The sequence below is a fragment of the Thermobia domestica genome, chromosome 1 (genome assembly GCF_964235325.1).
Source record: "Thermobia domestica chromosome 1, izTheDome1.hap1.1, whole genome shotgun sequence".
Classification (NCBI taxonomy): domain Eukaryota; kingdom Metazoa; phylum Arthropoda; class Insecta; order Zygentoma; family Lepismatidae; genus Thermobia; species Thermobia domestica.
Window position 1 is genome coordinate 225,065,106 of NC_137454.1, and position 25,841 is coordinate 225,090,946.

The 25,841-nt window shown below is 36.1% G+C and overlaps 1 protein-coding gene across 3 annotated transcripts; it reads right to left on the bottom strand.

Moving 5' to 3' along the window:
- On the bottom strand, positions 1-25,481 carry Sam-S (S-adenosylmethionine Synthetase). Of its 3 annotated transcripts, none has more exons than XM_081770555.1 (9): positions 25,029-25,481; positions 20,877-20,954; positions 18,528-18,650; positions 14,775-14,887; positions 12,859-13,002; positions 9,720-9,938; positions 8,225-8,407; positions 7,449-7,582; positions 1-1,266 (listed from the first exon to the last, which is right to left on the bottom strand). In XM_081770555.1, exons 1-9 carry the CDS (start codon positions 25,147-25,149, stop codon positions 1,164-1,166), a joined length of 1,218 nt encoding a protein of 405 aa, XP_081626681.1. In that variant the 5' UTR covers positions 25,150-25,481; the 3' UTR covers positions 1-1,163. The 3 variants fall into 3 exon arrangements, with proteins under 3 accessions (XP_081626681.1, XP_081626672.1, XP_081626664.1); XM_081770546.1 differs by lacking the exon at positions 14,775-14,887 and adding an exon at positions 17,018-17,130 and having other exon boundaries at positions 25,029-25,479; XM_081770538.1 differs by lacking the exon at positions 14,775-14,887 and adding an exon at positions 15,768-15,880 and having other exon boundaries at positions 25,029-25,475.
- Between the last annotated feature and the right edge of the window lie 360 nt (positions 25,482-25,841).

Genomic DNA, 25,841 nt, shown 5'->3' on the forward strand with positions numbered 1-25,841 from the left:
TTGTTTTAAAATCTCTTTATTAGCACAAATCATCGCTGCAGAATCTGTTTATGAATACTGTCAAAGTGTACCACCTATACACTAACTGGTGGTAATAAAACACCATGATACACCAACATTTTAACAAGCAGCTTAGTTTATGGAATATCACCACTGGCGTTTTTACGATACCAGTATGTAAACCAAGTTAACCCACGGTAAACTTGCTCATTTTAAGGTTTTTCTATTCACCTTCGTTATCGACTTTTAACTTCACATAATACTGGGCCCCAAAAAAACAATTGTAGACTTTACATAATATAGTACGAAATAGTACACAAGAAATTGTCACCTCAATAATCCATTTGTCTATTCGTGCACAGTAATTACATTTCTTTAATTCTCTAGCTGCCAATAAATGGCATTATCAAGTTTCTCAAAATTTGTCGGAATTTTTTTTTTTTTTTTTTTTTTTGTACACTATAAAACAGCAACTTCGTTACAATAAATTGATGTAAAACATTCATCAGAGGAGAGCAAATAATGCAGACGAGTTTTCAGTGTTGAATGGAAAAAGTACATTCTGTCATTAAATAAAATTATTAATCAAGACTCCTTATTTACGAAAAACAAAAACTTTACAATATACGTCATTTGGTTAACTCCACAACCACTGAAAACTCCGCTGCGTGCACTGTCTTGATAAGTCGGAGTGTTTTCGGAAATGCTCTTTTCCAATAGATTTTTCGTAAACACAACACAAATGTGTGATCATTGGAGAATTCTAGCGGGAAAGCGCCTTTTCCACACACATTTGCAGCAAAGGTGAGAGAAGTTGATCTAGTTAACACCAAGCCTGAGCACCATACTGTTTATGGGAATGTTATGGGGAGTAACACACCATACATTTGTTTTTACATCGATTCATCAATAATCTCCACCTTATACTGTGACCAATCAAAAGAGTGCTTTACCTCCTCTGAAAATATTCAAGACTCCCGTACTGGTCCCACCAGGCCAGGAGGCTTACAGTACAACAATACGTTATGGTTCAGAATAAAGAGAGACTTCATCCACGCTTCAGCATCTCATTCATACAATTCTTATATACAATCATGCATATGCATTCATTCACACACAAAAAGAAGAATGAACGAAAAAAGTCTAAATAAATTCAATGATAATCAATGCACTAGTTTCTTCGGTTGTTCCCATGTAAAGATGTCCCTGCCAAAATGTCCGTAAGTGCTTGTCTTCTGATAAATAGGGTTTCTCAGGTCCAATTCCCTGTAAGAAAGAAACTTGTATCAATCTTTCAACTTCAAATACAATTGATAGTATTAATATAGGCATACACACTTAAAATTCGCAACTACACATTTCACTTAATACATTGGTAAATTTGACAACACTGCATTGTGTATTTATAGACATCCAACAATCTCATTGTACCACGGTAGACACTAAACTAGTCTTCTCTTTCGAAATAGAGAAAAACTAAATTTTCAATTATTACCTGCAATCTACGCGGTTAATTCAAAAGCGTGAAATGTGGTCTTTAGTAAATAAGTATAAGGAAAAACTAAGGGTAAATTCATGTCAAGTTGTCCAATAATATCATTTATTTATTTTTTTTTTTTTAAGCTTAATATTTTCTGTGTACGTGCCTTACCATATTCAAAACGATCATTAGTTTAAGGAGTTCGAATCAGTTTCTCAAATATTACACCGACATTTCAAACGCACTGAATGAGTTTATAGAGTTGTATTAATTCGGGGAATTTTATAATTATTGTGATATATTTTGATTGTTGCATTGTTATAATTTTATATTTCAATCCACATTGCTGCAATTCTCTCTACTTTTTATGGTAAAATATTCCAAACTTCAGCTCTTTCAACAACCTTTCTCTTTTAAATGTGCTACAACAATTTTATTTTTATTGCTCATCCATAACTGACGCATTTTCAAACAACTTCATGCTTTTCTTGTAGTGCATGTCGCGCTAATGCTGACCTATCTGGTTGATTTAATCTTGAACATATAGTACATTATATTATGTCTGCAACATTGCCAATCATTGAGATAATAATTCGGGCTATTTGGAGATATTCGAAATTATTGGATGGCTGCTGTACGAATCTGCGCACCCGTATACACTTTTCACCTATGATTGGTCGGGATTTGTCGTTCATGTGCTTCGTAACCGACGGAAACAGTTCCAATAATTGAATTGAAATGAAATGAAATCTGAGTTTTACGTCCCACGGTTATGCCGGTTAGGCTAAAGGAGACGGTGAAGATGAGAAATGAATGAAATGGTGGAATGAAGAAAGTGGGAGGAAACGGAGGAACCCCGAGAAAACCCACGCACACGGTATTTGTCCACCACAAAGTTCACTTGGTGGGGGCTTGGATCGAACCCGGAACCCCAAACACCACAGGTGAACGCTCTACCACTGAGCCACCGCGGCCCTGTTCCAATAATTATGTTGTAGAGTTGCATATTAGTGTGACAATTCTAACTACTTCACTGTAAATTTCGACTGAAAAGAACAGTAAATCACGCACGTATAAAGAGGAGTTTCTTATTCTTTTTCATAACTTAAAGTTACTTGCACGGAAAATTTGACGTTAACGATGTTACGTTAACTTCATTTTTTCACGTTTTCTTTAAATTCACAATTCTCGGCTCCTGTAAATTCCGAGAACACTATACATTCATCGTTTTTAGTCAAATATATTCAAGCACCGGGCATACAAACTGTCCTTTCTTACATTAATCTTTGGCCTTACAGAACCTATTTCACGAACAGCAGTAAAGCAGTTTAAACTTCCGACTTTTTGTTCGTAAAGATAATCCTGTGTAGTTTTTCATAATCTGCACAATGAACACGGATTTTACTGCTGTCCAACCATATTCATACATGCTAAACACTGGTTTCAACAAATATCAGCAAGGAGGAAGTTTAAACACGTTGTGCATAATCGCAACTCCAATTATCACTGCGAATACAATTATGCCTGCTTTAATTCGGAAAGTTTCAGCTTCCCAATTTCGTTATGAATAATTACCATGCAGTGACATGTTCAGGTTGTGTGTTGCCTGCAAGGTAGGGACAGGCAAATGCACTAAACTTTCTCGCTCCAATATCTTAACTAAATTAAAGAAAATTTAATTACTTCAAAATTCAGTAATTCGTGAGGCACTGGCCAAGAGCTTTGGTATTTATGTAAACATGATGTCCCAATTTGAGATTTTCGAGAAAACTAATTTTTGAAAATTTCTCTTAAAACGAAAACTTGTCCATAGAAGCGATACAAAATTTTCAAAAGGGGTAACTAGATCTCTCAAACCGAAAAGAATTCTAACATTCTACCGGAAAAGCGCTTAAAAAAATGAAAGTTTTCGGATAAACTGACGTTCATTTCTTAATCTTAAAAAGATACGTATGCGAAAACCAAACTATAATAAAGCATAGTTTTACCACTCATATGTACATAGAAAACTTGTAACTAATAGTCTCCATAGCTGAATGGGGTGGGGCTCCGAAGCTGACCATTTTCCATGTTTGCTTCAGTTTATACATTGTACTTCATACCTTGTACTTTATAACCAATTATTTCTCTTTATTAAAAAAAAAAAAAAAAAAAAAAAAAAAAGTTAATATCGGGTCATGATGATACATGCTCTGCCTGAATTGAAATTGATCCACCCAGCGACTGTTTTGAATTAACAACACGGTAAGGTACACTCATGTCCGAAATTATTGCCGCATACCTACAACTGGCTTTTTGTACGAATATAATTTGATGATTTTGCAGGGTACTTTTAATACTAATAGTATATGTATAATAGGGAAATTTATATTTGTGGTAAATTTCATAGGAAAAGAATTATAATGAGTAAAATAAAATGTTGCTAAATTGACAAGAAAATTTTTAGTTTTATTGTTATTTACTGCTCTTTTGACATTAAATTTGTCACATATATGTCTTTGCCGATTATACACACTAACATTATAAGAAATACCGAGCGAATTCGTTATCAAATTATATTCCTACAACAACATATTTATAGACATGCGACAATAATTTTGGACATGAGTGACCTACCAGAAAATATATTTTTAAAAATTGTGAGAACATGATTGTACCACTTGACATGGATTTACCTTTAAGTATATTTAGAACATTCGTATACGGACGTTACCTTCAACACAGTAAATATTAATAAAGCCAGATCGTTAACTTTAAGAAAACTACATATTAAAAGTTAATTACAATCTTATTATGTTGACTCCAATGCAGTCAAGGCATCTTAGAACCTATGCAATAAAGCTGAAATTTACAACTGTACTTTTCCACATTCTGGTTGGCTACTAAGAAGGGGTGGGTAAATATACGAATGACAGGAGTAAACTTCAATCAGTTAAAAAAAAAAAAAAGTCAAATTATATCCGGAGGAACATGTTAAGGCTGTGTATAGAACTTGCTGTCCAGAGAAATAAGTGAGTTACATCGAAATGTCTTAACAATTAACAGATCTTTCCCCAGCCTGCACATACTAGTCAGGGCAACGATCGTTGGAATAGAGGCAATTAAAAGGCTCGTACGTTTACAACAACCTTCCATTTAGTACGTGGTGTGATTGAAAAGTTTTAAGACTGAGGCTGAAGTTTAAAAAATGTCAGAACTGACGCAATTGTGATGTATTTCCAAGTTCCCTTGCTCTCATCGCTGGTCTAGTGGCTAGCGCGTGTGCCACGGGTGCACGTGCTCCTGGGTCTGATCCCGGTGAGAGCAGAAAAATTTAATTTCGCCATCACAGTAAGACAATAAATGATTTAGCGCCAGTAATTACTCTAGCAAATCTAGGTCAATTTTTGCAACAATCCTTGGGATACTTCACGTCTGCGTTAATTTTGCTCGTCTGATTTTTTTTTCTCGTTTTCTTTTTTGAAATTAACTTCTACGTGGGTCAGTGATCTCCCTAACCGTAAGTTTAGTCAGACCGCACTAAAGCTCGAAGTTTTACAAGGTTATTGATTTTCGAAGTAGAAGAATGGCCGGACCGGAAGCTATCTTTGAATTTGTTGCACTGGACAAAAATACTTAGCCAGCTCAAGACAATTAGTCTGAAAATGATTTCCTGGTTTTAACAACGTACGTATCGCTTTTCATCCTTTTTATGGCTGATTCACCGAGCACATACCACAGGTGTTTAACTCACTAGATTGCCGCTCTACTAAACGAAGATATTTTGGAGAAAGTCAAAACAGAACAATCCCGTTCTTCGACACCCGCAGGTAAACCTAGCCCCTTCCTATTGAGCAGTGCCGGCTCCTGTCATAAAACTTCCCCAATCTTCTTGTAAAAAGGAGAAACCAATACTGGAATGTTTCTGCATTATTTTCTACGTACAAAATACTAAGGTGTGTAAATTTATCTTTTAGAAACTTCATTTTCACTCAGTTTATCATCTGAGTCCAGTATCAATTTACTACAAAACATTTCTTCACAATGGAACGTACTGACATAGCGAAATTACGCCGTGATTATGTTATCTGAATATGAACGCGATAACATCAAAATAACTATTTGCACATCAAGCTTACGGGAATTAAGATTATACTTCCAAGAACGAAGACTGAGATCTGAATCTATTAATTCAGTGGGCTAAAAGTAGGAAACATCAACCATGGCTCATGCTGGCCCAGTATTGTGGCTTCTTACCAGGCGGTCAATCCTAGTTCATACCCGGATACACTAGTTTCCTACTAAGATTTCTCCTCTGGCTATTATCTGAACAATTCACAGCATTCTTCTCTGTGAATCTGATAATACATGCAAATTATTACAATTACATTTACCAACAAACACATTCACATTAGTTCAAGCCACTCCCTCAGCTGAGGTTTTATAATCAAAAACATTCAGCAGTAGCAAATACAAACACATCATCGAGAAGTAGTCTTGAACTCATACGTTGCGAGCTAAGAACCAAGCATTTAAAAATGACTAACTCGAAAATATTAAGCATTCACTGACCAGGAGTATCCCTAACTCCTGAAGACTCCAAAGCACCTAAGATTTCAGTCTTAGTATTTCGAAATTCGATCATCTGAACATTCTCATTCTCTTATCACATTTTAGAAATCGACATACTAACTCCGTATACTATTATACAGAAGTAATCCTACGTAAAATAGCACTTTAGTTAGGAACACTTATATCTGCTCAATTTCTAAGAAAATCTGTAGTTGCCATGTAACTTTCACAAATGAACATACATATAAAAACTATAAACTACGGGGAAAATACACTGACTACAAGTAATTTAAAACTTTTTTTCTACGGATACTACGTCAAGTTGTACTAGCGTTATTTCGGGATTGCCATGCTATCTAGCATCGAAGTTCTCAGTTTTAAACTAGCAGCATGCCTCACTTTCCAATATTTTATATCTATATATGGATCAAGATCAATGAGGCAAACTGGACTGCAGATATATATATATATATAAAATATAAAGTATAAATATAAAATATACACCTGCAGTCCAGTTTGCCTAACTGATCTCGATCCAAATTAGTATCGAACTTCTAGTTACTAAAAAAACTAGCAGATCAGAAATTTGAAGCACGAAAAATTCAAGAGCAAATAATGTGCACCGATTTTTTTTTTTTTTTTTTTTAATCGATGGATTTATGTATAATGAAGTAAGTACATTCCACGCATCTGCGTTTTTTCTAATCAAAATCTAATCCAATATAACATGCGATCCTGGTATCTCCGAGTTTACTTCCTTTGGAGAAAATATTTTGATTAATCTTGGTGTACAAATGCAAATCGGTGAGTCACTTTAAGAAGTTTTAGTGGAACCTATATAGTAACATTTAAATTACTCGATTTAATATTGAAAGAGGAAGTCCACTCTTAGAAAGATCTACGATCACGTGTGATTTTGAATTTATAGACTATAAATAGAAAAAATGCAAAGGCAAGCAGAAACTACAATCAGCACAATTCCAGTGCGAAATGAAAGAGAAAACAAAGTTGTTTAACAACCATAAATTTATATTAGCAAGTTTTTAGCTCGTCATTGTTGAACTGAGCATACGCGAAAAATGCAACGATATTCTGAAAAGTGATGGACTACACTTTGGTTACCTGGAGCTACCAACGGTTGCGATAGTGACTCTGGAAACAGTTTAATACAATTTTAATACGAATTTTTCATGAAGGTTAGAACAAACGCCAGACAGATTAGTTCATCCAAACCTAGAAAGAAAAGCAAAAAGTATGCAACCTACTGGTTTAGAACTTGGAAATCTTGATGCTGATAGTATGGTTGGTCCGGAATAAACCTATTTCGATATGACTTAAACGGGAACATTTCGTATGATTCCTTTACAAGCTTAGTTCTGACAAGTACATGCAGTAGCTCTACTGATTTTGTACTTACTTGACTATCTTTCCAGGGCGAAGGTCAAAATTCTTCCGTACAATATCTAGGAGCTCTTTCTGAGTTTTCTTCGATGTCCCGTAGTCAAATACAGTAATAGATAAAGGCTCAGCGACTCCAATTGCGTAAGATACCTGAAAAACAATTATATTTTTGTGCATTTTAAAAAGCAAAATTGGTTGAACTAGTAAAGCTATGAGAACTTTATCCTGAATATTCTCAGAATAGTGGGTGATGGATATATTTCATCAAAAAATATTCAGCTACCACGAGTCATCATTGAAAATAGCAGTTAATTTAACAGTACTTTTAAAGTTCCTATAACAGGAAAATCAAAGTATGGACGTCTCTACTGAACGCTATACCATACTACACTAACATGGAACGCTCTCTGAAAATAACTTAATCCTATACCAGTGACAACCTTGTTTTCCTCATTACTACCTAAAATGATAAAGGTCCCATACTACATTTCCATGTTCTCAATATATGGAGAAATCCCTTCCTTCGGGATCGAACTAGACCATTCAGTTTACACGCAGATATCTTACCGCGCCCCTCAATTACTAATGATTTACTCAACTGTTAGATAGTGCCGTTGTGTGATCGAGTTCATACTTTCAGGTATTATTATTTTTATTTTTTTTTACATGAAATTCTGTTGACTTTACACATTGAAAATGTATGTACATATGATTTACCTGCTCCCTCGCAGATTTCAAACTACTCCCTACAAATTTGTACTGAAAAAGCTTAATACTACGCGGAATGCGTACCTGCACCAAGCACCGCTTGCAAAGTCCAGCTTTCACCAACGACTTGGCAACCCATCGAGCAGCATACGCAGCGGAACGATCAACTTTTGTGAAATCCTTTCCAGAGAATGCACCTCCTCCGTGAGCACCCCAGCCTCCGTAGGTGTCAACAATGATCTTGCGTCCTGTCAATCCTGCGTCACCCTAAAACAAACAGAACAAGTCATTGACATGATTTAAATCCAAGAAATAAAAATGACGCAAATTTAAGATATAGACTTTACAATTTTGTATTCGTGATTTAATTACTATGGCTACTACCTACACTGGGAGTATCTCAATTACTGCCAGTCCTAAGGCCTAATCACTTATCACAATCCTGAATGAAAGTAGTCTTAAGAAGTCTATATAAAACTCAAGCAAATATGTCACTGGCGTTCTGGCTGTCTATTCAAAAGTAACCTCTATTGTATGAACTGGAACCAGCTAAATGAATAAAAACTTTATTCGAGAAATTAAGTCGCCATATTTAAGATTACTCTCGTAAAATGCAGTTTCCGAACATAAAATACTTCAACATTTAAGACCAATTTCTTTCCAAGCAGATTCATTAACATTACGAACAACGCACAAAAACATAATGCGATTTGTGTTTCTCAGAAAAAAATCTTGGTGGATTTTGCAATCTCAGCAATTCCCTTATGAGTAGCAAAAAAATCATCATAGAAACACAATCCCAGATTGTATATGAACTTAAAACAAGAACAAATTTAAAAGCTTTTTCGATGGGAAACATTTTAACCTGCAACCTACGCTTTCCGCTGTAGGCACAGTATCTTTTGAACTATGAACACATTATAATCTACGTTGGACATTCACGATCCAACGTAGCGATTATTCACCTTTAAACTTACAACTACTGTCCAAAATATAGGGCCTGAGCTTACATAAAACATGATTGTGTTATTAGTCAGCTACATTCTTTAAAACTCCTTGCACATAATAGCCTTTCAAAATAAGTATGCGCTGAAGTTTTACAAGGTGTTATCTTCAAAGTGCATAAATTGTTACATTCAAGCATTACAGAAAAATCGTAACACCGAAAGTATGTGCATAATGCGACAAGTACTATTTCGAATGGCCGTCCCACTCCGGTTTAGATGTGTTAATTTGAATCTTAAAATTGGAATAAGGAGGTGCACGCTATCTGCGCAATAGCCATTCGAGGAAATAAATATGCAGCAATATCAGTGTAGAAAATTTTAAATAGCTTTTTACCTGTGTCACATACCAGCCTTGCACTCAAATCCCGCACGGTCTAATATAATTCACTGATCACAGACGGAAGTTTATCCTTGTAACTGGTAGAAGTGAGTTATTTAATATTTCTCAGCATCACATTAAATTACTTTTGTTCAGAAGAAATGTATACCCTTGTAAACTGTTCGATTTATTTCAAGTCTGTAAGTCTAACACTGAATGTCAGTATGAGAGTTGAAAAATCAAATGAACTAACCTGTGGACCTCCTACGATGAATGGTCCACATGGGTTAATATGGAATTTTGTCCTTTCGTCCAAATATCGTGAAGGGATCACATACTTGATCACTTTCTCCATTACTTCGCGTCGTAAGTCGTCCAAAGATACTTTCTCAGAATGTTGAACAGAAACTACTACTGTGTGAACTCTGATAGGGATGCAAGCTCCTTGACTAAAGCAGTATTCGATTGTGACCTGGAAGAAAAAAAAAATAATAATAATAAATAAATAAATTAGAAGCTAAAACTACGAGTGTTCAATTCATTTACTTAAACGAAAACCAGTCTGTAATTAAAGCCCAAGAATACTGTGCTATGAAAAATCTGATCGGATTAGAGTTTAGCATTGCTTTCAGCATCAATGCTATGCGATGTGAGTTTACAGATTAACGTTAAATCCGAACCACAGGAACTCTTGCCGATAATCGAACCAAGATCACCCTGCGCCGACGACGCGTACGCTAATATAATCACGAGAGCTCAGTATTGTGAAAGAGCAGAATAACAGAAAAATTACAAAATAACCCAGTAACATTCAAATGAAGTTCTGAAATATTGACTCCCCACAGAAAGAACCACCCTTAACACACACGATTATCGAATGAATTACAAAGCTTTCCTTCAGTTGTGTTGATAGCGCAAGCGAACATTTTAACATCCCTCCTTATTTATCTTCTTCATGCACGCGCTTTTCGCCTACAACCAGATTTTCTGCATTTGCCAAGATACCATTTGGTCTGAAGATTGTTACATTAACACAAAAACCTTAGTATTTCAAATAGTGAACTGAGAATTGCGTTGAGAAGTCTCGTTACTTTTTTTCTTTCTTATGACCCTCTACTATTACTTCGAATGTGTTGTTCTTGATAATTTTAAAGGGACTTAAAAATTCAGCAGTGTAATTTGAGAAATGGACATTCAACATCACAAAGAATTATAACCACTGCACTATCCCTATCGCAGTTTTCATCTAAATGCAGTGTCATTTTGTGTTCTTTAAAACTATTTTATTATCTTAGAGCACATATTCCTGCTTTTTTGTGTTTAGTCTGGAAATATGTCCTTTGAAAGGGTAAGTTAATAAAATAATACAATTAAAAATACCAGTTTTATGCAGTCGAAACAAAATTTTGGCTGCATAAGTCAGTGATAAGATTGCAACATCAATCGGACTGCCCTGGCGTCATTACACACAGTAAAATCTATTTTATTGTGATTATAGCTAAACTTACTACGCCGGCCATGTGATTTATCAAAGTAGAGTTTACAATTAAACTTTATGCCAACCTGAAATATCTATTACGCCTAGACCATAAATTTTCACCATGAAGCTCTTATCAGTTAATAATAATATTGAGAGCTAGTAGCCAGTATCAAACAATGTTCAATTCTATACAGAAACAAGTACGCTATGACTATTGTTGGCAGGTGTGGAATGAGATCACGAGCTGGTCAAGTTGTGAAATAATAGCACATACCTACATTAGTATGTTGCTAGATATACTGTCTAAACAGTTTATGTAATAATATAGATTAAGATATATTGATTGGAATCTAGGTAAATATGGAATTATTGGAATCACGATACTGACTTTTGTTTAGATAAGATTATGAATGTTAAGCAACTAGATATTGATAGATCAGAAAAGATCATGTACTGAATATAGCATAGTTTGTTGATTATACAGTTATTGGTCTACCTGCGGAATAGTACTGAGTTAATTAACCGAGTTGCCATTGTAACAGATTAAGAATAAAGGTATAAACGAACTCAGCATTAGTTATGTGTATATTTTCCAAGAGTGTTAAATATACGACCGTGTCTCCAATACGCATGTCTCGGTGACACGGGCGCTCAGTGAAGTATGTAGTCAGGCAAAACACGTTGGATAGCTGCCCTAGGGGGCCTGGAAAATCTATGAAATTTAGTGTTTTGCGTCCTTGTGATCGCATCACAAGGAAACAAAAACTGTTTGGAATCAACTTTGGATGTAGTCATCACGGACTACTAACTGGGGTTTTAATCATGCTATTTTGATTAAAGTGCGTATTCTGGGGGAGATGGGAGAACAAAATCCATTCTAAAAATTGAGTTCCCACGATCCTGTGAATTTAGGAAGATGAAACTTGGTATATAAACTCATTTAAAGTAAGTGAAACCGAAATATCTAGCTCAAACCAGATTTTATCATTTAACTTAAGTGACATCTCAAGGGAGGTGGTGGTTCAAAATCCATGCCAAAAATATACATCTTACAGATTTTATTACACTTTCATTGATACGCGTATCCCAGGGGGGGAGATCTAACTCCCCGTGCAAAGATCTAGTATATCAGCTTATCTGTAATAAACACTATGACTACATTTCCTTTGTTTTTGTGCGTATTAGTATAAACTAACAGTGTCTTTCCCCATGTGTCAGTTAATTTCATATCGAAAGAAATTACCAAAGATATATCTCTATCTTCTCAACACTAACGGCAATCAAATCGATTCTTTCTAGAAATCGATGAGGCTTTATGAATTCCTTTGTGAGACACTTTTTCTGTGATTTTCAAGTTTAGTTCAACGTCTCACATTTATGCACCGAGGCTACGGAAAACATGATTGCATAACGAAACTGGAAGGAAACGGGAGAACCCCGAGAAAATCATGCACATCGTGCTTGTCCACCACAAAACCCACTTGGTGGGAGCTGAAATTGAACGAAAAACCCGCGCTATAAGTGAGCCACCGCGGTCGTACAAAAGGAATCCCATAGTTTGTAGAAGAGGAATGCTAGGCTTACGTTATATACTTTCACTTAACTATGGTTCTAAATTCTGTTTGAACTTTCAAAACCTCAACTCTTGATGGCTCATGTCTGTAGAATAAAAGATCTACACACGAAAATTTTTAAATGTGTAATAAACCAGTCAAGATTTACCTCCATGGCAAGCTTGGTCAAGACTGGGTGTCTTTTAGACCACGTACTTCATAAACAGATTAAGCACGGAAATTGATTAAAAGCATTTGCCTCAATCAGGTTACTCAGAAGTACGGTGTAACGAAAGCTTAACTACAGACAGTACCAAATTAGGAGAGTGAATCAAGTACTCTGAACTACTAAAATTTACCTGGGTTTTTGAATCTGGACGCGCCCACCATAGCTCACCGCTTCTTCGAAGATCGGCAAGTCTCTGATTTAGCCTATGTGCAAGAACAACTGTCAATGGCATGCATTCTTCCGTTTCATCAGTTGCATAACCGAACATGAGACCCTAAAAAAAAAAGAAACTTCGTATTAAGACAATCTCAACATCTGAAAATACACTAGGTAGACATGAAACCTGACAATTTTGTTATTTAAGAACCTACAAAACAAATGCAACGTACAGAAAGCAATTTTTCTGTTTATGACAAAACATTCCGATTTACACTTGAAAATTAAACGAGAAAATCCTGGCAAAATTAGCCTTTCCTGCAGAAATATATTTAAATAATAAACTTCTTTGTAACGTAAGTGTGACGTGTACTTAAGAACTACTTGCATTCCAAAAACAATGCCAATATGTTGACCCATCAAAAATGAAACCAAAGTAGTCTCGACAACATGAGAAAATGATCAGATATACAGCCATTAGTTAGCAGCTACTTGTCACACCACCTTTAGTTAATTTGCACACGCACGCTGTAAAAATATTATTAAGTCCGATAATTATAGGTGCAACTAAGTGACAAGGCCGTATATACACATTTCTTATATTGTCTAAACAACTTTGTTAGTCTCGAGTATTTTTCTTTTAATCATAGTAGCGTATGTTTCAAATTCAAATGCAACATACATGAGTTCACCTAGTTCTGCAAAGCACAATCAAGCTCTAAAAACATGCAATAACCCACTAATCATGCTATACAAAATACTACACAGTTAAAGGAAGAACCAAATATTGGTTGCATAAACTGCTAGAACGTAACTTCTGTCTCATATTGCATATTTAAACGCTCTTCTGGTTACGTAGTATTATAACAGTCCGAACATTTGTCAGAAACTACAGCAACTGAAGTTGAACATATTAGATCTTTAAAAATGGTCAGTACAGGAGTGGCTATATGTACAGATGCTGAAAGGTTGTTCTGCGTAAGCTACAGCAATCAGGGTTAGACTCCCCAAACCCCTACTAGGTACTAATACTGGTAGATTAATGAGGTTGAGCTGTCTTGCATAAGCTTCTATATCTAGGCAGGAACAGGACTATAATATTTACACTTTGAGAACAATTGCATAAATAGAACCTTCTAAAATGTCATTTACTAACTTCGCACCCCTTATGCACTATCGAGTTCAACCGACAGGAGTGAAAGAATAAAAATCATACTCGTAATGAGATTTCGAACTCAGTTTACTAGTAACGCAAGTTTTCATTGCAATGCTTTACCTGAAACCCTTCTTTTTACAGTATACGAAATATTATTTATATCTTCCCTACACCAGGAGTATACTAATTTCCTGAAGATAGTTCAGATCCTGTCATGCTCAGCAGACTAAAGATTGACAATAGTAAACTATGAGAGAATGGGAACGAAGACAAAAAGGAAAATTGAGAATCTCGGAAAATGAACTAACACAGTATCCACGACGACGTTGTGATCGCACTAGACGAGGTGATCGCTGTGACTCCGAGGAACTCCCGAACGTTTCCCACTGTCGTGGAGCTTGAGTAATTCTCTAAAATTTTGGCATGTACTAAAGAAATGGTTAAACACACTGCTATATTATATATATAATAATAATAATAATTAAAAAAAAAATCCTCTGCCAGTTAAAATTTGCGAATGCTGTTATTCCGCAATAGTCAAAAACAACCATGCAACCATCAAGTTCGATCTTTGATTTTTCTACTCTCGAATATATTAACTGAATTCTAATAAAGAAGGTTCTTTGAAATATCTTAGAATTAATTGTTGACATGCATGATACAACAAAAATTAAGAGTCACACTGGGGAAAACTCAGGGGTTGAACAACCACGACACTTCCACGAACGAACTACCTGATCCCCTGCTCCAATATCTTCAGGAGCTCTATTCAAATGCACTCCTGCAGCAATATCTGGGCTCTGTTGTTCAATGGCAAGTAGCACATTACACGCTCGGTAGTCAAATCCTAAAGCAAAATTAATGTTTTATTTTTTTTAACTGCTCAAATTTATTGAATACATATGCAGCACAATATACTTGAAGTGTGACTATTCAATACTAGAGCCGAATAAATTAAGCTGAAACTCGACTGTTACTTTAGTGCCCTGTGTAATAGACGCAAATCAACTAACGATTTTAAAGAAAAAAGAACGATGTGCTCCAACTTTCTGCCATGTAATAAATTCCGGTTACCTAGCAGTTTAACCAAAATATCTCTTGAAATCAAGGTACTGTTACAGGAAATATTCAGGTTTATGAGTTTATTCCGAAGATAAAGACATTTTATGTACTGCACTCAAAAACATTACTTACCGTGTCAGTTCAATTTCTAAAAACGCCACGAATTCACCTCAATCGTGATCTCGCAAAAGTACTGTGAAATTAATTAAAATCCAGAGGGAAAAGTGAAAGATTTCATAAGTAACGGTATCGCTTAGCAAGGCTTTGAGTAAGTTATGAGGGTTCCCCTGATTTGACAAACTACTCACGATGGCTGGCTCGAAAAGGCCATCTTGTACCTTTCCGACTAACTCCACTGAAAATCGAAGGATCACTCGCACCAAAGGAAAGCGTGTCAGCGACTACGCTACGCGAGGCTTAGTAGTTGTCCAATAAAGCCGGAATAGTAATTCGCCTCTTCAATTATGTTTAATTCCTAGTCTTCAGGTTAAGACTTACTAAATGGTAGACTTGGACGTGAAATGTCCCGGCCTCTATTTACGCGACCGATATTATTTTAAGATTTAAGTAACCTACATTAAACTACGAAACTTGCAAGTATATTTTAGGCTCTGGTATCTAATAGTCACACTTCAACAAAATTTAATAGAAATCTCTCCATTCACCTGGTCACCAGCACCAACATCATCCTCGTTCCTATTCAGGTGCACCCCAGCTGCTATGTTTGGTGACTGCTGATCCAATGCCAACAATACATTGCAGATCTTGTAATCAAATCCTGCAGATTTAAGATACAAATTCCCTGTATATCAAGCAACAATAAAAGTTTCCCCATTCTCTTTTGTATATAATAATAATAATAAAACCCTGTGCAACATGCTTTATTTCCCAAAAAGATTAACATTTCAACACAAACAATTGTTCGATACTAAATCGAACATGAACTAGTATTTACTTCGCCAGAAATATTTCCAACCTTGAGATCAAATATTTAAAATCTACAAACTGATAAAAAGGAGCTTTCTCCCTACGTTCTTAAATTACTATTCAAATAAACTCTGAAACGCGCCCATTAATTATTAAATGTCATAGTTTTCAATGGGAACTCCTACCCTCGTCAGTGTTCATTTTTTTAATACACGGCAATCACTGTTGCTTTCGTAACAGTTCAAGGCGTCAATTGTAATGAAAAATCTACCAGTATGGTTTAAGCCGGTAAACTTAAACATACCACTCAAGCTGATGCAGAGACTATATAAAAATAGTTGTGACTATGTCAAACAGCCACCGACCAAGGCCCATTGAAATTTAGACATTTAATAATTAGACTCATTTTAGAGTAAGTCATGCGTTAGTTCTTTACTAATTACTTTCTATTCCCTCTAAAAAAAATTTTCCAATTTTCAGCCTGGACGAAATAATTCCTAATCTAATTTTGTTGTATCTTATGTGACAGCTTGAAACTTTTGTTTTCAAGTTCATCCACTACCCAACCAAGGCATGCCTTTCAACCCGTGCTTCACCTCACATTTATCAACACATACATAAATACCTACGCACACATTTATATATACACTCAGAAACGGTTACGCTTAACACTATACTTACGTAGTTAAGTCAAAACAGGACGAATTTTCCCACCTTGAGTATTATTCGTGTATCTTGTAAATCCAGAGCAATCGCTGTCTACAAATCTACCATGCAATGTTTAGAAGTTTATTCATGATTTCGCTATACATTTCGTGACCCCATGCATATAACGGAACCCATGTAGTCACTGTACAGAAATTTCCTTTCACGTGACAAATCCGAAAAAGCAAAACCCTTCTTATATTGTACAGTGGTTTAAATTAAATTTTCAGTCCAATTATACAAAGTGCACCCAAAAATATACCCCGAAAATAAGATCTAATACCTGGTCACCTGCACCTATTTCTATCTCCCTCTTGTTTATGTGAACTCCAGCTGCAATCTCAGGAGACTGTTGTTCAATCGCCACTAGCAGATTTACACTTTTGTAGTCAAACCCTGTCCATTAAGTGAAGCGGATTAAGTTAATGTCTCAATTTCCTACCTCCGTAACCACTGATATTTTCAATATATTTCTAATATTTACAATTAGTATGAGAATTATACATACACCTGTTAAATATTTACAATCTTAAAATTTATTTACCTTAAAGGTACCCTCCTAATTTCCTTTCGTAAATTTATCTTAATTTCAACTATTCCAATCAACGACCAACACCTTACTACTTCCCTCCTATTTAATCACACATAAAAGTAAAAGGAAACTTCTTAAAAAGTGTAATAAGGATTGGTTAGAAAGGAAAGTACTATAAATGATCCAACAACCACAAAAAATATTTTGGCATAATAAATCTTCTGAAAATAAGATATATCAAAATAAAGTTTGTAGAAACGCAAGTTTAATTGTTGTCAAGATTTATTACGTCTCGGTAGAAGCTTTCCATAGTTATTAGACCATTAGTAGTACCTCACCATCCTTATTAACAGCTCTGTAAAAAGAACAGGGCAAGTCGTCGAAATTATCAACTACAATTATAACACCGAACACTACGAGGTTGGCTGAACATTTTTTTTATGAATCAAAGTTACGACGTTTATCACTTGTAGGCTCAGAGTTAAGAACATGAATCGACACGTTTATAACAATTTGTAAACACATTCACTGCGTCTAATATTCAATGTTATTCATTACCTGTACTAATACTGTTTTCCCTGACACCTTCAAAAAATAGTGCTTTATCTTAGGTAAACATTTATATATTTTGATTAATACAGGTGGTTAGAAGTATATACTCATCGAAGATTAGCGTATGATCAACTTAGATTCAAAAGTATAACAGCACAAAGTGCCTCACAGAACGTAGTTGTTTCTACAAACTAGCACAAAATTACATAAATGTTCAGGAAAGTTTTCTGCATAAGTCGCACTTTAAGCAATAAATTTCAAAAGAAGATTCTAGTGCATGAGAATTCACATTTTATCTGAACACAGTGAGTAAATTATGGGTGATTCCCAGCGGTTTCCGGATCTACTGAGGAAGGTGTTAACGGAACACAGAAACCGCAAAGTTAATAGTACATTAAATATTTGAAGCAGTAAATAAAAAGAGCACGTACACAAATGATCACTTTACAGTAACATTTATGAGAAAGTTCTAAATTTATATAATTTTTAACGTGAGAAAATGAGACTGCTGATGTATTTGTAAGCCACGAGTAAACAGCAAGCCCCAGCATAGGTACCCACAATTTTTCACGGAATGTAACTTCCCTTACGTCAGAAACAAAATAAATCCCAGCTTTCGTTATTCACGCATTTCTGAACATTGTCGTAGGTAGTACTGGGTTATATGAACGACTGCATAAAGCAAAAGAAAGGGGAAAAAAAAGCTTACCCTTCGAAGAATCGTCATAGCCGATGTGTTTTATGGTATCTCGAACAACTTTCTGATAATCGACCACTGCTTTCGAAGTAATCTCACCACACACTAGTACCATTCCAGTCTTAGTAACAGTTTCTGAAAACAAATATTTAGTTTTAGCGACAATGTAGAATTTTTCCACTGATTTCCTACAGAATGTACAAAAGTAAGAAATATGGACATTTTATACAGAAAACTGCAAATCCGCTCTGAAAGCGTAGACACAAATTCGTAACCGAATTTCAAATAAAATTTCAAAAAAATCACAAAGAAGGTGTATGCGAGCAGATTAAAAAAACCTTCAGGAATGTTTATAAATATCCCACCATGACATTATGAAGAAAAAATTGAAGTGCTCCTCCACCAATTTACCATATCCTGTAATGACAGGGCTAAGATAAAAGCACAGCGCTCTCATATGACTACAAAGAAAATGATATTCCCAGGTAGTTCAATCCTAAACTAACATCTTCCGCAATACTTTCAATGGAAATCATCAATAGTTTGTACAAACCGAACTAGCTGTCAGTCCTTTTCGCACTTGAGTTTTCCTTTAAAGCAGTTATAAACATCAAATTTGTAGATTACCTTATGAGTTCTCCGTGAAATTTCACTATTACCAAAAACTTAATTTAGAAAATGATAAAATTAACACTTGTACTACACAATATGAAAAATTAATAAAGCTATAAGCAATGTGGAAAAATTTTATACAGCTAAGAAATAATTCGAACAACGTTCCTAACTTGTTCTTCAGCATTTAAACTGGATTGCAGAAAATGCCAACACCCAATTTTACAAAATAAAACTGATACGTTCACACTTATTTTGTGTAAGTGGAAATAAAGCAAACGTGAATAATGTAATTTGCTCTAACGTAATTTCAGTTTTTATACAAAATATTACCTGGTCTAGTATTTGCGGACTTAAATTCCAAATTACGGATCACCTTGTGTGAAAAATATACCCTACAACCCCCCTGAATCCAAATTGATTACTGGTCAATTTACATTCAAGAAACAACATACACAGTTACAGTAACAACAAACTAGAATACAATAAATCGTCAACAGAATAGCTATTTTTGAAAGGTGGAAGCCCCATAGCAGAACATGCCGTGGTCCGCGACATGATCGCAGAAAATTTGCCGCCCCCGTGCACAAAAATTGCAACAGGGGGAAAACAGAAAAGTATAAAAAGATGCCTAATCTTTGGCATGAGAGACTCGGGTTCGATTCCCGGCGGGAGCTCATGTGATTTGGATTCCACATTAATCAGTAGGTTCACATCTGATGCCTCGCTGCTGAACGGGAAGTTAAACTCAAAATCAACTCAAAACATGCTTACGTGTAGGCGTCTTAAATGCACGGACGACGACTCGCATAAATATAGTTTCAGTGGTTACTAATGTGACAGAGGAAGGGCCAGCAGCAAAGGACGAACTTACTGATTATATTGGAACAGACTAGCTTACGTACATTATCCTAAATGGACCCCCATCAGGGTATAAAAAAAGAAAATTCCTTAAGCTGCTCCAATTACAAAGTACGATGCATTGTATCAAATATTTTAAATCTGCTTCATTTAGCAAAACTTTCAAAAAATGAGACTTGACAGATCGTAACTCGAACTAGGGATACCGCTGAAAACAGCGGTACCATGCTTCATGTAACGCTGAAATAAAAAAAACATAGTATCATCTTGATCTTTTATTTTGGAACTCTTGTAAGTGAAAAATTTTCTGCAGAAGCTCATCGCAGAAAGACAAAGTTCTGCCACCGCGAGTGGGAGGTCAAGATTCAGTACTGCAACATAGTTTTGCTATACTAATACGTCACGAAGCTGTGCTACCGTAAGCAATCGGAAGCGAAATGACAAACTCACTTTCGGTCCCTCAGTTACGCTTTCAGCTAAGGGGACTAATCATTAAGGAAAACGTATAACGAAAAAAATAAAAACACCACATTGCCCCCCACAAACAACTGGGATTGAACCAGGAACACAAGAGAAAAACGCTCTACCACTAAGCCAGCATAGCCAACTTTTAGAGAACAGTTATAGGCACAATATCAGTATCAAGTACTCAAGTGCTTGAATTTGAGTATCTCGAGTGTCAAATTTACCTGACTATTAATTTCGAGAGTTTCACTGCTCTGTTACAACGAAATATTTACTAAACCAGATGTACCAATATTTCTATGTTATCACGTGTAATAAGGTTCTCAAAATTAATGACTATTCGATACTCCAGACACTAAACTGCCAAGTTTCAACTTTATCCACGCACGTTGTAATCCACAGAACATTTACATATAGACTTACCGCACGCAACTTTCGCATCTGGGTCCTGGGAAAGATGAGCATCCAAAATGGCATCACTGATTTGATCACACATCTTATCTGGAAGTAAAAAAAAAATATATATGAATATGTCAGCAGAAAAAATGCGAACACGATAAAGTTCTTCCTAATACACACAATCTTTCCATAATTACATATCAGTCTTTAAAAGCAATCGGCAAATTGCATCAATGCACCAATATCAATCTGTAATCCACAGGCGAAAGACCGTATCTACTGGAAAACTAGCTTCGGGAAAAAGCATTTTCAGTTTCGCTACAAGCAGCAAACTTACGATACGGTCAGGCTTATACTTAGGATAAAGTTGGCAATATTATTAAGACTTTCTGCTTTTGTTAACACCCTACTCTCGTTTGATCTGAATGCTATTAACTAAATTTCGGTCAAATCTCAAGATTTTGACTTTTGGATGGCAGTATTATGTACGGATTCACACAATGACCCGCAAAGACAGTGCAATGAAGTCTCTCAATGGCAAAGTTAGAAATAAATTTTTTTAGGATTCTTCGGCAATCTCATCCTTTTTGTCTAATAAATTAGTAAATAACTTAAAAAAAAATAAACACGTACAAAGTAAGCCAGATAATACCTACAGAATTATATCAAACAAGCTTTGAAATGTTTCCTTACAGACCAAATATTTGAGTGCGCAGTTTACGATGTTAATTGTTGAACACGCAAATTTATACTTTATACGAAAGGCTTTACAATCAAATATTGGTTCTTGTAACACGATTCTGAAGAAACTAGCTGACTTACTTTGCACATCTTTGATATTCTTCATTTGTCTACGTTATTTATTAAAATTCAAAATGGAGGTGAGCTTAGGAAAGTAGCCTCGTAACATTGTAGGCATACTGCTCAATACATATAATCCAAACAATCATAACAGAAAAATACTATGTACCTTCACCTTCGGCACACCTTACTTTATACAAAAAGAAAGATGCTTTCTGGCAAGGAACTTTACTTTTCCCCATTATTAGTATTTTGGCACTCTACAATGAAATAACTCAGTGCAGAGCGTGGCGATGGGGCATAAGTACCCAATGAATACTTTATATGGAAATAAAATATTTGTTCAACGTACCACAATTATTTCCGTTCGGTTAAGAGATGGATGATAGAGCCTTTCTAGTTCAACTGCACCCTTGCTGGCGTCGCTATCGATATGTGATTTCCCTTACCCCTCTCGAAAGAGGAAGGACAAGTTGCTGCGGCCGAGATCTTTCAATTGTTGGATGCGGAAGCGTTGCCACAATGAGTTATTTCATGGACTTTGCTGTGCTTCGTCTTGTTAGCTACTGTAAGTAGCCTAGGATCTTTACTCTTCACACCAAACGACTGAATGACAAATTCACAACACAGCTGAGGTCATTAACTTCTTTTCCCTAAGCAAAGGGAGGGTTTCGTTCAGAGGGTGAGGCCGACGTTCAACTTGCATAGTTTCCGAGGGCACAGGTGGAATAGACAGGCTCTTGCAAGCGAATCAATGAAATGAAATCCAAGTTGTACGTCCCACGATTATGCCGGTCAGGTTAAAGGAGACTGATGAAAGAAATAGTGGAATGAAGAAAGTGGGAGGAAACGGGAGAACCCCGAGAAAACCCATGAGCACTGTGTTTGTCCATCACAAAGTCCACACGGCGCAAGCTGGAATCGAACCAGGGACCCCAAGCACCGGAGGTCAACGCTCTATCACTAAGCCACCACGCCCCCTTTGAATCATAATGGAATAATTGGTGGAATAATGTGGGAGGAAATGAGTACCCGCGAAAACCCACAGACACGCTCATCACAAACTTACTTGTCCGGGGATTTAACCAGGGATCGCACGCGCCCGAGATAGGCGCTTAACGAAATACCTTATATGGAATAGAACCACAGACCTTCAAAGTACCACGAATTCTTAAACCTAGAAGTATTATTTTTAATCCATGTAACTTCTAAAAATTATGTCTGACATGCATTTCTCATTTTACATTACTATCTTATGTTTCTATTCTAATATAGATAACAAGCTCCAATTTTAGATTCGTATTCCTAAGTCCGGACAGCAACAGCAAGTACTGACGCAATATTTGGAATAATATTTGCATTATTGCATCATCAACTAACATTTCGAGAAATCCAAGTGAAAGGGCAAAGGAAAATGGATATAGCGTTATCACAAAATAAAAGCAAGAAAGTTCTAGGTTAATGCACAGACTGTAACAGAAACCAAACAAAACATAACGCTCATTTTAACTGCCCTTTTTATTAGGATTAAACTGAAAATACAGTATCTCTAAATAATAGTTTCCTATTACATACAAAATACGTAAATACTGTAATAATACTTGTAGTAAAAGAAACAAGTCCTACAAGCATCCAACTAAATCTCCTTACATTAGTTTAATATTACTCCATAATTATTGAAAAATGATAAATAAAAAATGTAATCGTTGGAGCAACGTTTAGTTCCTAAAGTCACATACTCATGATGGCGAAATTTTATCGCTGAAACGTTCCGATTTTTACTTGAATGCTGCTTTTCTGTTATTTGATAAGCATCCTGTTGTTTCGTAAGTGTTTTAACTGGTAATGGCCGACACTCAGCAAAGAGAATTGGGTAGGTTATAGTTAAGGAGCCGTACTTCCCATTGAGGGAAGGACGAGAAACGCCGTACTTTCAGGAATTATTCATTGACTATCTAGGATGTTAAAAAGTAGGTAATACACTGAGTTCTTGCCCTTGTACTTAGGGTGTTTAGGTAGTGCAACAGTAAGATGTATCCTCGTGCATGGGAGATGAGAAGTAGCTGTTCTTAACTATTACCTTGCATCATTTATTTCTCCTGTAAATCTTGTGTTTTCGGACCTCCTCTGCTAAACCTAACCTTTACTACACCTAAATGGGAAGGGGGACCTGTTCTAGAACCTTACATAAAGCACGAAGGCTATCTAACCGAGTCGGGGCTGGAGCGCAGCAGGGTTGCCTGAATGGCTGGGAGCAGGTGCATCAGCGACGTGGGTATACGCATAAGCTAGGATAGTGGCAGCGAACACTTACACATACAATACTTTCACTAAAAATTCATTTCAATATGCTGTGCACTGACAGTAATTGCTTGTATTCACACTCATTCCTTCATGACAAATATTTCACAGCGTACCTTATCTATAGATCTTCTATTTGGTGGTACAGTTTGCTCGAGTGAACCCTATCCCTTACATATCATCCTCGCATGTTTACAAACAAACCGCACCGTACCAGAATGCAGTTTACTACCAGAGCAGTATCAATCACGGGCACTTCATTATGAATTCCGGAAAAGCTAAATACCTCCGTCCTTACAAAATCACGGAACTAAAGTACTAAAATAAAAATCACATTGCATTCTATTAAGCGTGAATCAAGATCAAGGAAAACGTTCAATAAACACTATAATTGTAACCATGCTTGATGCTAAAGCGGGTCGGTCATGCATCAAACTCGAACGGCAAGATTAGTCTACTGAAAATCTTGACCTGTACGTACTAACTTACGAGCAGTTTAAAGAAGGCACTCAATCAGCACAATATTATAGTGCAAGTCACAGAGGGCCTTAAGTGTAATCGTACTATTTATTATGATGCTGCATTGTGCATATTTACAATACACTAGCAATGCAACCTTCAGAGAAGTCATTGCTCTCGTGACTGGCTAATGTAGCATCATTCGTACGCAAAATTTTCCACTGCATTTTATCCTCACATTCTGTTTTATAATAACAGACCAAACATTACGCACAATAAGAAAGTAATTTCGATCCTTAAATGCAGCATTCTTACAATGAAAATCTGAAATAATAGTACAAACATGCTGATATTAGCACATTGATTATCCATTATAGCCATATACTATGCATTCAATATTATACTCTTGAATCAGTGTACCTTCATACACATTTCAACAGTACAATAAGTATACTTTTATTCTCATGTATAACTGGTTAAAAAAAAAAAAATACATAAATCAATACGCGTCCATTTCGACGCCATGTTTCCATACCGCGCCATGCGCACATGGTTGCGTCTTCCTCCTCCCGGAATACATCATTACAATTTTTAGTAATTTCTATCAGTACTTACCTGGATGGCCTTCACCTACTGATTCTGAAGTAAACAAGAAAGCTTCTCCTTCTGAAATTTCAGGCTCCATGTGTCCGTTAGGCTGATATCCGTTCATTAACGGTGACGAAGTCTCGGGCATTCTGAACCAATTTACACGACTTGTCACGTCTGCTTGTACTGTGGAAAAGAGAACGCGGTAAGCGCGACACACCTATTTAAAGGTTCGGTTTGATCACGTGACAAATGATTCAAACGGAGGTAGAAAGATTGCGCGAGAAGAGTAGACTAGAGTATCCGAAGTTGCGGTGTTCGAGAATTTTAAAGGTCCGTTGCAAGAAAACACTAAAATTAAAAGCTCGGTTAAAACTTCTGTAGCACACAGCTTACTACTGAATGGTAGACAGACTTAAACTAGCAGACAACTGTTAAATCATCATTTTTATAACTTCGTTATCAATCAGTTATTGTGCGTTTCACGATGACGCTTCTGGTTAGTAGCTTCCTTCTCCCTGTGCTTTTAGTACGCGGCCTATGACATGGATGCTCCAACCAGATGCATCAACCAATGACAAGAACGTTTCTTCCCTCCCTCCAAATATAAACATCACGCTGGATGACTGAAATTTATCATTAGGCATGATTTCGTAAATTTCTTTCTTTTTCTCTCTTTATGTATATATTATTGTGTCTGTTTGTGGTATGCTGTATTACACATCGTAATGTCATCACACTTGTATGTTTCCCCCTGACCTTCATCATAGCTAACACCCGTGATCACTGTTGATTTCCTGACAATTGCTTCCTCTACAGACACAATTCACTCTTTCAAGC

What these genes read in the sequence shown, in the direction of transcription:
- Sam-S (XM_081770555.1), bottom strand. Translation starts at nt 25,149, where the DNA reads ATGCCCGAGACTTCGTCACCGTTAATGAACGGATATCAGCCTAACGGA. An exon ending in AGTAGGTGAAGGCCATCCAG is followed by an intron (nt 20,955 to 25,028) that starts GTAAGTACTGAT and finishes TTTTACTTCCAG; the next exon opens with ATAAGATGTGTGATCAAATC. An exon ending in ATATTGGAGCAGGGGATCAG is followed by an intron (nt 13,003 to 14,774) that starts GTAGTTCGTTCG and finishes TTTTTTTTTTAG; the next exon opens with GGTCTCATGTTCGGTTATGC.